Source organism: Leucoraja erinacea, unplaced genomic scaffold (genome assembly GCF_028641065.1).
Source record: "Leucoraja erinacea ecotype New England unplaced genomic scaffold, Leri_hhj_1 Leri_977S, whole genome shotgun sequence".
Classification (NCBI taxonomy): domain Eukaryota; kingdom Metazoa; phylum Chordata; class Chondrichthyes; order Rajiformes; family Rajidae; genus Leucoraja; species Leucoraja erinaceus.
This window is the reverse complement of record NW_026576924.1, coordinates 38,941-53,687: the sequence shown is the minus strand read 5'-3', so window position 1 is coordinate 53,687 and position 14,747 is coordinate 38,941. Positions and strand designations below refer to the sequence as shown.

The window sequence follows — 14,747 nt, the reverse complement described above, 5'->3', positions numbered from 1 at the left end:
GAATTCAGAAGTTTGGTGACACTCGCTTCTCTCTCATAGGTGTTAGTATCTCTGTTGAGTAACTCGCTACAGGTCTCTCCATTGCCGGACCAGCAGGTTCAGGAACAGCTTCTTCCCTGCGGTTGTCACTCTACTCAACAATGTACCTCGGTGACTGCCAATCACCCCCTCCCCTCCAGGACACTCCTCCCACAGTAAAAACACTATGTCTGTATACATGTAATAGATTTATTTATTGAAATCATATTCTATGTCGCTCTTCCAGGGAGATGCTAACTGCATTTTGTCGTCTCTGTACTGTACACTGACAATGACAATTAAAGTTGAATCTGAATCTGATCTAACTCAGACAACCCTGGGCTGCACCAACCCGGCGTGAATAAACTGGTCGAGTGGACTGAAAATAATGCCCTTGAGATTAACACAAAGAAAACAGAAGAGATTGTATTTGGCTCACCATCCGACTCTAATAAAGTTTCACCTGCTACCAATAACGAATAAAATCAAGCAGGTGTCTCCACTAAATACTTGGGGGTAACGATTGACTATCAGTTATCATGGCATAACCACATTGATCAGATTCCAATGGGGCTAATCTAACTCCCTCTTAAATAAGTCTCGGCAGAGAAATTCACCACTCTCTGTGTGGTCTCATCTAATTGACAAATGGCATAACCACATTGATCAGATTTAAGACCAAACAAAGAATCTGCTTTGAACTGTCGCCGACCTAGATCATTCGGAGAATCTGTAAACAAATCCTTTTATTAGTTTTTTTACTGTCGTGATAATGAGTGTTTTGCAGTATTGTAACACTACATGGTACAAGAGTCTGTCTGCTACTTCTCAATCAAAACTGCTCCAACAAATATAAATTTGCTCAAAGATTGTAGGTCACCCACTACAACAATTGTATCTATCATCCTACCTTAAAAGCATACTAAGGTTTGCCAATAACATTTGCTCTGACACCAACCACGTTCTGAATAGTGAGTACAATTTGTTACCATCAAACCGGAGATATAGGGTTCCAAAATGTAATAAAGTTGGAATGAGGGGCTCTTTTATGCACCAGTCAATCCTTGAACTAAACACGGCGCTTAATCTCAGATCATACGTACTCTGACGGGTCTTCTGTTATTGTAATGTCTTGTTGAATATGGGTGTTTTGGGAGGCTGTCTTGATGTGTTGATGCCTGTCCTCTCTCACCCCTCTTGTCATTTTTGCGAAGATTCTATGATGCAAAACAAATTTCAGATTAGCTCTGACAATAAAGTATTATCGTATCGTATCGTAAACACCCAACAAAAAACTCATATTCATCAGTCATCAAATCAATTAAATTCATCAAAATTCAATTACTAGATCTAAACATTTATCCAATCCTTAAGAAATTGCTAAAAATATTTTTTAAATAGCCAAAGTATCCAAATAACAAACTGGGATCATCACATAAAAACATCAGGGACTGGATTGTTTTTAGTGTTATTATGTGTGAAATGTTTTAAATTTCATGTGCGATGCTCCGGTATTCCCTGGGAAACGTCTTTTTATTTTGCACTGTACAACTGTTGCTTGCAAGATGACAATAAAGGTTGATTGATTGATTGATTGATCCCATTCACACAAGAATTCACAATATAACGTGATTTTAAAATCACACTTTGTCATGAATTTCCATGCCAAATCGAAGGAATTGAATGTTTAATTCCTATGAATTTTACTCTATTGGTTTATAACACTGCAGCAGGCAAGGGCCGTTTCACACAGACAAGTGTTCAAAATCCACAAACATCCACTCTCAAGATAATCAAAATCATTATTTTTTGCGCAATCATGTCATAAAAACATCTAAATGATCTATATTTTGTGTAATTGTCTATCCATGATCAATATTTTCATGCTAAAAATCTGACTAAAAACTATGTACTGTGGAAGTTTTTAGTCAGGTATTTAAGGGCCTGTCCCACTTTCACGACCTAATCCAGGAGGTTGTAGGTAGGTCGTAGCAGGTCGTGATGCTAGTCGTAGGCATCAAGTAGGTGGGGGCGTTTTTTCAATATAATGAAAATTGTCCACGAGTAAAAAAGGTCGTGAAAATGGGACAGGCCTTTTAGTATGAAAATATTGATCATAGATAGACAATACCACAAAATGTAGATAATTTAGATGTTCTTATGACATGATTGTGCAAAAAATAATGAATTTGATTATGTTGAGAATAAATGTTTGTGGATTATGATACAGAGATCGGATTGTGGCTCAGGGTTTGCCCGATACCAATTTACCAGCTCCCCCTCTTGTTCCCTGATAAAGTCATACGGTGGTGTAACGCATCTCCTCACCTTCTTCATCACATTTGAGGCAGCAGTGTCCCCCGTGCATAGCCTGGGCCTGGGTCAGCACCAGCACCACCTGTGGCCTTGAGTACCTTAGTCCGGGTTGGGGTGGGTTGGTGGTGCTCACCCATGGTCAGGACCTATTTGAGGCCCCCACAGTCACCACAGCGGAGGCCCGATGTTTCAGTTGCGTTGGATGGCACTCCGGCGTCGGAGAGAACACTCTCAGCGGTATTGGAGTTCTGAATCAGCCGCTTCCTCCCGGAGACCGCAGCTCCCGAAGTCCACAGGCCGCGCTGGGCGGAGATTCACACTGGCGACCTCGGCAAAAGATCCCAGTCCCCGCGATGCTGACATCTCCGTAACCACAGCTCCGCGATGTTGGAGTCGGCGGCCTCAGCACTCCGGAGCTTACCACACGACGATCCTCGGTAAGACATCGCCCACTCCGCGATTGTGCTTCAGCGCTGCGCCGCTGCTGAAGCTCTGGCCGGTCCCGACAGGAAACCAGGCCAGGTGGTACGCCGCGAGGAGGGAGCGAAGATGCGGCTCGGAGGAAAGATGCATCTCTGATCAGGTAGGGACTGAGAAATACAATTTCCCCATTCCCCCCCCACCCCACATAAAAGAATTAGAAGATCTCCACAAAAAATTTTAAACACACTAAAAATTAAGAAAAGGGTGTAAGGACGGACTGTAGGTAGAGCAGCCATACACAATGGCGCCCCCCTCCTGCAGTCTGCCATCTGAGGGTGATTGAGGTCAAGGAGGAGGAGGGCTGGCAGGAGACATAGAAACATAGAAAATAGGTGCAGGAGTAGGCCATTCGGCCCTTCGAGCCTGCACCGCCATTCAGTATGATCATGGCTGATCATCCAACTCAGTATCCGGTGCCTGCCTTCTCTCCATACCCCCTGATCTCTTTAGCCACAAGGGCCACATCTAGCTCCCTCTTAAATATAGCCAACGAACTGGCCTTCTGTGGCAGAGAATTCCACAGATTCACCACTCTCTGTGTGAAAAATGTTTTCCTCATCTCGGTCCGTAAAAGATTTCCCCCTTATCCTTAAACTGTGACCCCTTGTTCTGGACTTCCCCAACAACGGAAACAATCTTCCTGCATCTAGTCTGTCCAACCCCTTAAGAATTTTGTAAGTTTCTATAAGGTCCCCCCTCAATCTTCTAAATTCTAGCGAGTACAAACCGAGTCTATCCAGTCTTTCTTTATATGAAAGTCCTGACATCCCAGGAATCAGTCTGGTGAACCTTCTCTGTACTCCCTCTATGTCAAGAATGCCTTTCCTCAGATTAGGAGACCAAAACTGTACGCAATACTCCAGGTGTGGTCTCACCAAGACCCTGTACAACTGCAGTAGAACCTCCCTGCTCCTATACTCAAATTCTTTTGCTATGAATGCTAACATACCATTCGCCTTCTTCGCTGCCTGCTGCACCTACATGCCTGAAGAAGGGTTTCGGCTCGAAACGTTGCCTATTTCCTTCGCTCCATAGATGCTGCTGCACCCGATGAGTTTCTCCAGCATTTTTGTGTACCTGCTTACTTTTATTGACTGGTGTACCATGACACCCAGGTCTCGTTGCATCTCCCCCTTTCCTAATCGGCCACCATTCAGATAATAGTCTACTTTTCTGTTTTTGCCACCAAAGTGGATAACCTCACATTTATCCACATTATACTGCATCTGCCATGCATTTGCCCATTCACCCAGCCTTTCCAAGTCACCTTGCAGCCTCCTAGCATCCTCCTCACAGCTAACACTACCCCCCAGCTTCGTGTCATCCGCAAACTTGGAGATGTTGCATTCAATTCCCTCATCCACATCATTAATATATATTGTAAATAGCTGGGGTCCCAGCACTGAGCCTTGCGGTACCCCACTAGTCACTGCCTGCCATTGTGAAAAGGACCAGTTTACTCCTACTCTTTGCTTCCTGTCTGCCAGCTAGTTCTCTATCCACATCAATACTGAACCCCCAATACCGTGTGCTTTAAGTTTGTATACTACTCTCTTATGTGGGACCTTGTCGAAAGCCTTCTGAAAGTCCAGATATAACACATCCACTGGTCTGTAATTCCCCGTTTTCTCTCTCCCTCCCTTTTTAAAAAGTGGGGTGACATTAGCTACCCTCCAATCCTCAGGAACAACTCCAGAATCTAAAGAGTTTTGAAAAATCATCACTAATGCATCCACTATTTTTGGGGCTACTTCCTTAAGTACTCTGGGATGCAGCCTATCTGGCCTTGGGGATTTATCGGCCTTTAATCTATTTAATTTACCTAACACCACTTCCCGGCTAACTTGGATTTCACTAAGTTCCTCCATCTCATTTGACCCCCGGTCCCCACAATAAAATAGCATTCTATACTCAAGGCCGCAGGTGGTGCTACTGCTGGTGCTAGAAATTATAATTTATTTACCTATCTGTTACAGCATATAATACAATAATATTAAAGTTCTGATCTTGAGAATATCACATTTCTGAATTTTCAAGGCAGTCTGGGTGTTTATTACTATTTCCGTCACAACGATCAATTTTGTAATTAGCTACAATTAGGTAACTAACTAATTGTCATCCAAGTAAGATGTTTTATGTTTCAGAATGCCTCAATCTATAATAACTGACAATTTCATTCAGTTCGTTTGTTTGTCTTTTTACACAAAGTCCGCGAGCATCGCCACTTTTCATTTCACTGCACATCTCGTATGTGTATGTGACGAATAAACTTGACTTGCTTTTTAAAAAAGTTATGGGCAAAATCAGGACATTTTATTATTTGCCAAAATATATTTCTCAATGTTTCTTGTTTAAAGCCTGCACAATCACCCAAACTACTTATTTATTTATTTATTTATTTATATATCATCTAATAACAGGCAAGCCTGCAGCATGGAATGATGTCAACAATCCTGATTTTGGCAAATAATAAAATGTCCTAATTTTGTCCAACTAACAGTTGACAATTATCCCATTCCTTAGCTTGCATCTGAGTAAAATTGATTTCAAAACGCATTGATAGTTTACGATTATTTAAATGGTAAATGTAGCTTCAGAAAGAAGCGTTTTCATTTTGCATGTTAAAACCCACCCGAGAACCATGGGCGATTTTGCAATTTTACTGACGGATTTTTCACTTTTAAAACTTTTCATGTAACAAATGAATAAAGATAAAAAAGTCAATAATGCCTTACTTTTGATGAAATGCAGCGAGCAAACGCGATAATTCCTGATATTTTGGATCTTTAAATCTCCACGACAAATGTCCGCTGAGCACTTCCGCTGGTTTTGCACCTTCAGCTCCCTCTTGAATTTACCTTAGTTTCTATCTTTTTTTTGGACTGTAAATTTAGGTAGCTGTGCCTCACGGTCACCCCGACTGGCACAGTAAATTGCAGCTCAAAAACTGGCCGTTTTCGATGTTTTTAACGGGTGTGAAAGTGCGTGTTTTCCCATTCACTAACATGTACCGGAAGTATCGCATGTACTCCACTATAAATTTTCGGCCACGTGGGTGCGGATCTACGCTCCAGTGACCTTTCGTGAAATCACCCTATATAAATAAAACTTACTTACCTCAATCTCCTGCCCCTCCTCGTCCTCCATCTGGACCTCAATCTCCGCGGCCTGGGCCTGGGCCTCCTCCACCTCCACCTTGACTACAATCTCCTGGGCCTCCACCACCTTGATCTCAAACTCCTTGATCTCAAACTCCTGGGCCTCCTCCTCCTCCTCCTCCTCCTCCTCCTCCTCCTCCTCCTTGACTACAACCTCCTGGGCCTGGGCCTGGACCTCCTCCTCCACCTTGATCTCAAACACCTGGGCCTCCTCCTTCACCTTAATCTCCAGGCCCTCCTCAGGTTGGGCCTCGCTCCCGAGCAGCACCTTCCATCTTCTTGGGACCATTTTGCGACGCTCACCCTCAAAGCTCTAAGATCTTTGCTCACCCTCGTCTGTCTGCGCGCTCTCTGCCCGCTGTAGCGTCACGACGTCTGCCCCTCTACAGCATCACGACGTCTTGCCCTCTCCCCAACGTCACGACGTCTGCCCCTCTGTAGCGTCACGACGTCTGCCCCTCTCCAGCATCACGACGTCTGCCCCTCTCCAGCATCACGACGTCTTGCCCTCTCCCCAACGTCACGACGTCTGCCCCTCTGTAGCGTCACGTCATCTGCCCCTCTGTAGCGTCACGACGTCTGCCCGCTTTAGCGCCACGTCATCTGCCCCTCTCCAGCATCACGACGTCTGCCCCTCTCCCGAACGTCACGACGTCTGCCCCTCCCCAACGTCACGACGTCTGCCTCTCCTCCAGCGTCACGACATCTGACGGCGTCGTCAAGGTCAAAGATCCTATAGCAGAGCAAGATGGGTTACTCACACGCAAACGTGAGGTCCGCTCATGGACGGTTTCATGCAAAGATCCTATAACTCTGCTACAGGATCGTTGGTTTCATGGGTGATTTTAGGCCTCATTTTAGCAACCTGACTCCGCCATCTTGTTCCGCCATCTTGCTCCCGCCTTCTTGCTTCCGGCCACAGATTGGATCCGCAGCGAGGAGAGGGAGTGCGGGGCCCGGGGCAGCGGGGAGAGGGAGTGCGGGGCCCGGGGCAGCGGGGAGAGGGAGTGTGGGGTCCGGGGCAGCGGGGAGAGGGAGTGCGGGGAGAGGGTGCGGGGCGGGGAGCGGGGCAGTGGGAGCGCGGGGGAGCGGGGAGAGGGAGTGCGGGGCCCGGGGCAGCGGGGAGAGAGAGTGCGGGGCCCGGGGCAGCGGGGAGAGAGAGTGCGGGGCCCGGGGCAGCGGGGAGAGGGAGTGCGGGGCCCGGGGCAGCGGGGAGAGAGAGTGCGGGGCAAGGGGGAGAGAGGGGCCCGGGGTGCGGGGAGGAGAGTGGGGCAGCGGGGGCGGGGAGAGAGAGTGCGGGGCCCGGGGCAGCGGGGAGAGAGAGTGCGGGGCCCGGGGCCCGGGGCAGCGCGGGAGAGAGGGAGTGCGGGGCCCGGGGCAGCGGGGAGAGAGAGTGCGGGGCCCGGGGCAGCGGGGAGAGGGAGTGCGGGGCGGGGGCAGCGGGGCAGGGGTGCGGGGTCCGGGGAGCGGGGGAGAGAGAGTGCGGGGGGCGGGGCAGCGGGGGAGGAGAGGCGGGGGCGGGGCAGCGGGGAGAAGAGAGTGCGGGGTCCAGGGGGCAGCGGGGAGAGAGAGTGCGGGGGCCCGGGGCAGCGGGGAGAGGGAGTGCGGGGCCCGGGGAGAGAGAGTGTGGGGCCCGGGGAGAGAGAGTGCGGGGCCCGGGGCAGCGGGGAGAGAGAGTGCGGGGCCCGGGGCAGCGGGGAGAGAGAGTGCGGGGCCGGGGGCAGCGGGGAGAGAGAGTGCGGGGCCCGGGGCAGCGGGGGGAGAAGAGTGCGGGGTCCGGGGCAGCGGGGAGAGAGAGTGTGGGGCCCGGGGCAGCGGGAGAGAGAGAGTGCGGGGGCCCGGGGCCCGGGGCCCGGGGCAGCGGGGGAGAGGAGTGCGGGGCCCGGGGCAGCGGGGGGGGGGAGTGCGGGGCCCGGGGCGGGGCGGCGGGGGGGGAGAAGGAGTGCGGGTCCCGGGGCAGCGGGGAGAGAGAGTGAGGGGCCCGGGGCAGCGGGGAGAGAGGAGTGCGGGGCCCGGGGCAGCGGGGAGAGAGAGTGTGGGGCCCGGGGCAGCGGGGAGAAGGAGTGCGGGGCCCGGGGCAGCGGGGAGAGGGGCATAGTAGGGGGGACATTGTAGTAAGGGGGCAGGCGAGAGAGTGCCGGGGGGATAAGGCCTAGTGTGTGTGAAGTTGCAGGGAGTTTTACAATGTTTCTTATTTACAATGTTTGTTATTTAATGTCCCTTGTCTAGTCTGATATAAAGTTCATTATTGGATTAGAAGAAATATAATTGTGTGTGTTATATACATTTATATAAATTTCGTGTATGTGTGTTTATAAACATTTTGTTCTTTAACAAGAATCAACAGAATTATGAATCTAACCCTATATCACGCACAAAAAGTCCCCCCCCCCCCCCGTCAATCACCCTGCGAGTCGGGTCGGTTCCGGTTACTACAAAATCAACTCAAACACGGCTTGTGAGCCATTTAAAAAGAAATGATTTAAAAAACATTAAAAAAGACAATTACCAGAATCAAATTTTATTCTTGACAAGAAGTTTGAACTGACAGATTTATGAATCTGACCGACACAAACTGTTGCCCCGCAACATTGATTACAATGTGAGTCGGGTGGGGTTAGGTAGGCTCAGGTTGCTAAAATGGGCGTGGAAAAATGCTCAGGATCCCCTCCATAGCGTACTACACGTCAGTCCATTGCATTCAGCAGGAGCAGCCTATCTTGCTCTGCTATAGGATCTTTGGTCAAGGTCAGCTGGGTCAAGATGGCGCCGCTGGCGGGAGAGCGGCTGAGGTAAATGGCGATGGAGGAGGAAGGGGAAGCAGACGGCGGCACTGATGGAGGGACGGAGGGAGGGAGCTGAGCCGCGGCCTCAGTGCGGCGCGTGAAGCGGGTTTGGACGGACGTGGACCCGCCCCCCCCGCGGGTACAACCAACTAGCGCGGTCACGGTGGCGCAGCGGGTAGAGTTGCTGCCTCACAACCCCGGGGACCCGGGTTCGATCCCGACTACGGGTGCTGTCTGTACGGAGTTTGCACTTCTCTCCCCGTGACCTGCGTGGGATTTCCCCAATATCTTCTGTTTCCTTCCACACTCCAAATGCTTACAGGTTTGTAGGTTAATAATTGGCTTATGTTCAGTGCTGAGTAGCAAAGATTATAGGGGAGCAAGATAGACCACTCCTCGAAAAACGCGTAGTATCACGTGTGTGATCGTCTACGCCATTTTTCGAGGCATTTATTGGGCTTCCCCCACACTGTCATGGCGTCCTTATCTAAATTTCATCTCACTGCTCTGCTATCAATTATTCTAATCGTAAATGTAAACGACCCGACCTGTCATTCTTTAGGTTCCCCAATAAAAAAGAAAGGTGAGAAAATATTTTTATTATTTTCAGTCGATATTCTGTCGTGAAAATGTTATTTTCTGTTCTCCATCAACGGCCATTGGGAAACTAGGTTTGTCGGTACATTAGAAAGTTATTAGACTTATTTTTAATAGACCTTTACTTACCATAATAATAAAGACAATTTTAACACTTCTGTACGTTTTTGGTTTTGTTCTTGTAAGGGATTGGTCTCCACAATATGGCCCGCGGGACACATCAGGTCCAGTGGCCAGGAGATTTTTCGAGCTCAGATTCGAGTCCGAGAATGGGCGGCTGTTACCCATTATATCCCTCGAATTGTCAAGACATCACAAGCAAAGATCACAAGCCCGCCGTGAAGAAGGGTGCAATCAAATATTATACAACTCTGCTCTATCATCTTTGGGTGCAATGGTGGGTCGGGGGGTTCGGTGGCGGCGGCCGCAATCAAAGATACTAGTGGAGCTCTGCTCTATAATCTTTGGTCGGAATGGGATGGCTGCGCGTTATAATGTGCTACCGTTCCACTCTCCCTTTCCCCCTTCTCCCTGTCCCCCTTCTCCCCCCTTTCCCCCTATCCCCCTTTCCCCTTCTCCCTCCACCTTCTCCCTCTCCCCCTTCTCCCTCTCCCCCCCTTCTCCCTCTCCCACTTTCTTCCTCTCTTCTCTCGATCTCTCTCTCTCCTCCACTCGATCTCTCTCCCTCTCTTCTCTCCATCTCTCTCTCTCTCTCCCCCCCTCTCTTCTCTCTCTCCCCCTCTCTTCTCTCGATCTCCCCCCCTCCCTCCCTTCCATCTCTCCCTCCCTTACCTCTTCGTGAGAGTTGGCAGCTCTGCTATGCCTTGGGTCCAAAAGAGGATAGAAAGAAAATACTTAATGGTCTTTGTAAGAAGATTTTAATAAGCTCTTCTACATTTAAGGTAAATTGACATATTAGAGGCAAAAAGCATCTTCAATATACAGGTCTCTCCACACAACTGAAAACAATTGCATTTAAGTGATATATCATCCATTGTTCAGGCATGTAGCACTAGGTTACAATAAACTTTCTACTTATTCCAGGAATGAATCTCATAAAAATGGGAGAGGCTTAAATGCATTGTAAAATCATAAATCCATGTTGACTTGGACTAATCCTTTTACTGCTATCCAAATGCCCCATTATTACATCTTTAATAATTGACTCCAGCATCTTTCACACCACCAAAGTCAGGCTAACTGGTCTGTAATTCCCCGTTTTCTCTCTCGCTCCTTTCTTGAAAAGTGGGATAGCATTAGATATCCTCCAATCCACAGGAACTGATCATAAATCTATTGATCATTGGAAAATGATCATATGTATAAATATATATGTATGTGTATATATGCATGTATGTGTATATGTGTGTATATATGTATGTATATATGTTTATATGTGTGTATGTATGCATATAAATGTATCCATATGTATGCGTGTATTTGTATGTGTGCATATGTATGTGTATACGTATGTATGTGTATATATGTATGTGTGTATATATGTATGTGTATATATATGTGTGTATAAATATATATATATATATATATGCATATATATATTATTACTATATAATTATATATATAATTGCCTTTATGGTTTATGTATATCATCTTACAAGACAAATAAATTAATAGTGATTATTTAAATCAGTTGCTTCTGATCCATGAGAATAAACTTTATTATCTCTAACTAGCCTCTCACACACAGACACACATTCATATAAATATATAAAATATGTATACGTTAAATTTAATTTTGTGCAGTGTGTGTCAAAGCAATACAAGGGAAACTGCACAATACAATGCAAGGGAAACTACGAAAAGGAGGGGGCTTTTCCCGCTACAAGATACTCGAGGATCTTTGCTTTGGATCAAAGATTATAGCGGAGCTCTATAATCTTTGCTTTGGATCTCAGAGGGTGGCATACCGGAAGTCGCGTGTCGCATTAAAAAATGGCGGCCGTGACGTTCCGTCACGTACTACACGTCAGTCCATTGGATTTCAGAGGAGTGGTCTATCTTGCTCCTCTAGGATCTTTGATCCCGACTACGGGTGCTTCTTCTTCTATATAGAGTTTTTTGGCGGTTGGCAAACAACTTTTTTGGTGCATTACCGCCACCAACTGGCATGGAGTGTGGATCAAACAACACCATTACATATACTAATAACCTATATCCTTCCGAACAAATTGGTTACCCTAAGAAAAAGCAACAGGATTTGATAGTACTTATTTGAACTCCCTTGCAAAATATCTACCAAATCAAATTGTACTCCTTCTTTTCTGAACTGCTCACTCATCCGTTCTCTCTCCTCCTCATACCTCTCACAATGTACAATGACATGCTCTATCATTTCCTCTTGCCCACAGTATTCACATCTGCCTGTATTATGCGACTACGGGTGCTGTCTGTGCAGAGTTTGCACGTTCTCGCCCTGTGACCTGCGTGGGTTTTCCCCAATATCTTCAGTTTCCTTCCACACTCCAAATGCTTACAGTTTTGTAGGTTAATAATTGGCTTATGTTCAGTGCTGAGTGAGTGATGCTCTAGAGATTTACATTGTATTACATCCAGATCCAGAACTCTCCCCCCCACCCCCCCCCCCCCCCCCCCCCCCCCCCCCCCCCCCCCCCCCCCCCCCCCCTCTCCCCCCCCCCCCCCCCCACCCACCACATGATAGAAGCACATGTTGTGCAAGAAGGGAGTCTGTATCAAGACTTGTCAAACCCATGAAAGATAACGGGAATACATTGCATCCATCTAGAATATGACTTCTTACAGTGTTAAAATAAAGAACTGTTTCATTTGAAAAACAAAAGCATTCAAGAGTCTGTATGTCTACACTACAATGTTCTTTTTTTCAACCTGATTCAATAATTAAAACTAAACTGTATAAATTAAGGGTCAACAATAATAGACAATAGCATAGGTGCAGGAGTGGGCCATTCGGCTCTTCGAGCCAGCTGTGATCATGGCTGATCATCAACATTCAGTACCCCGGTCCTGCCTTCTCCCCATATCCCCCGACTCCGCTATTTTTAAGAGCCCTATCTAGCTCTCTCTTGAAAGTATCCAGAGAACCGGCCTCCACTGCCCTGAGGCAGAGAATAGTAAGATTAAACGAGAACTTACCAGTTTGAAGTTTGATCTTTATTTAATGAGGAGTTATGTCGAGGGACTACGTGAAGAAGGCAGTCCAGCCGCACGCGTGTCAAACTTCAAAGCAGCGGTGTGAAATCACAGATGATATACTCCGAAGCATAATAGTAAGCTACGTGATACAAACGTAACTTACCTTTGATCTTATTAGGGTGGGAGCGGAGGGCACGTAGTCCCTCGACGTAACTCCTCATAAAATAAAGATCAAACTTCAAACTGGTACGTTCTCGTTGAATCTTACTATTTTACTTCGGAGTCACGTGAGTGACTACGTGAAGATTTTAAAGCTTCTGTGATTTCAGGCCGTAGATTGGGTTCCGGCGTACCACTGCATTATGCTTGACTCTGTGAGTGAAAAACAGTCAATCACATGCAAACCATCACACATGTTTAATTAATTAATGGTTTATTTTATGGTAAAACATTATGTCCCATTGTAATCTCTAGAGACATTTAATACTGAATTCAAAATAGTACAGGTGCACAACCTTTTATCCGAAAGCCATGGGAACAGACACTTCTCGGATTTCGGGATTTTTCGGTTTTCCGAACGGAAGGTTTTTAGCGTAGATTTTCACATGTGGTTCAGTGGTAGAGTGCTCGGCTCGTGGCTGCAAGGTCGCGAGTTTGCGCCTCGATCCCGGCAGTTACCCGGTCAGGGCCGGCCTTTAGCCGATAGTACCTATTTCTCCCAATTGGGCCCCGCGCCTAAGGTACCTCTCCGGGCGACCCTCGGTGAACGCTCACTATACTAGGTCTAGGGATTCCTACTCTCCCGGGCAATATACCTTCCCTTTTTTCCAGGACCGAAAATGTCCGATTTTCGGAGCTTTTCGGTTTCCGGAATTTTGGATAAAAGGTTGTGCACCTGTACCACCAAATACACCAATTTATTTGTGATAATACTTGTGCAACATCCTTTCATTTTCTCAACCTGCAGCCGCAAGGATATGGTCTATTGGAACGTCCAAATCCTTGGCCGCCAATGTTGCTGCTGCCCTGGTGGAATGAGGTTTAAATTTGTCAGTATCAATTCCTGCATCCAATAGCACCTTCTTCAGCCATCTTGAAATTGTTTGTGTTGTCACTTTTTTGTGTGGCTTTATGGCTGATGAATAATCCAGTTTCTACACCTGTAAGATATTTGGTAGTCTCAATGTAGTATTTTAAATATGTAACTACACAAAGTCTTTGATCTGCAGGATAAGCTGAAAATCAATTTAGATCCCAGGACTCCTGGTCTGCTCTGTGTTAGCAGGTCATAGACATATAACCATATAACAATTACAGCACGGAAATAGGCCATCTCGACCCTTCTAGTCCGTGCCGAACACGTATTCTCCCCTAGTCCCATATATCTGCGCTCAGACCATAACCCTCCATTCCCTTCCCATCCATATAACTATCCAATTTATTTTAAAATGATAAAAACGAACCTGCCTCCACCACCTTCACTGGAAGCTCATTCCACACAGCTACCACTCTCTGAGTAAAGAAGTTCCCCCTCATGTTACCCCTAAACTTCAGTCCCTTAATTCTCAAGTCATGTCCCCTTGTTTGAATCTTCCCTCCTCTCAGTGGGAAAAGCTTTTCCATGTCAACTCTGTCTATCCCTCTCATCATTTTAAAAACCTCTATCGTCCCCCCTTGAATGTACATGACATAGAATGTAATTTCCTCTGTTTAATAGTAAGATTAAACGAGTACTTACCAGTATGAAGTTTGATCTGTATTTTATGAGGAGTTACGGTGAGGTATTACGTGAAGATCCCAGCCCAGTGCGCATGTGCGGCATACTTCGAAGCAGCGGTGTGAAATCACAGGATAGACACAATATTTGAAGTAAGATAGTAAAGATCATGAGACATCAGTTTATTAGTTTGATCTATATATTGAGGGTGGGAGCGGAGGGCACGTAATACCTCACCGTAACTCCTCATAAAATACAGATCAAACTTAGAATAGAATAGAATAGAATAGAATAGTTTCTTTATTGTCATTGTAACATGGACCATGTACAACGAAATTTAAAATGTCAGCCAGTCAGTGCAGCATTCAAACATTTCTAAAAGCTAACAATACATACACGGTAAAATAATAAAGATAAACAACTAAATAAATATCACGAACACAGCACGCATACACACCCAACCCTCCATCCTTCTGTCGATTTCACAGTTACCACAGTCCCTTAGTCTGTATCGCCCCTGCGTTCCTTGGCGGCTACATT

General features: G+C 46.6%; 1 protein-coding gene across 2 annotated transcripts; it reads right to left on the bottom strand.

Annotated features, from left to right (window-relative positions):
- Window positions 1-756: 756 nt before the first annotated feature.
- LOC129695179 (glutamic acid-rich protein-like) lies at window positions 757-6,349 on the bottom strand. Of its 2 annotated transcripts, XM_055631952.1 has the most exons (3): window positions 6,178-6,349; window positions 5,935-6,138; window positions 757-1,235 (listed from the first exon to the last, which is right to left on the bottom strand). In XM_055631952.1, exons 1-3 carry the CDS (start codon window positions 6,262-6,264, stop codon window positions 1,107-1,109), a joined length of 420 nt encoding a protein of 139 aa, XP_055487927.1. In that variant the 5' UTR covers window positions 6,265-6,349; the 3' UTR covers window positions 757-1,106. The 2 variants fall into 2 exon arrangements, with proteins under 2 accessions (XP_055487927.1, XP_055487926.1); XM_055631951.1 differs by having other exon boundaries at window positions 5,935-6,349.
- Between the last annotated feature and the right edge of the window lie 8,398 nt (window positions 6,350-14,747).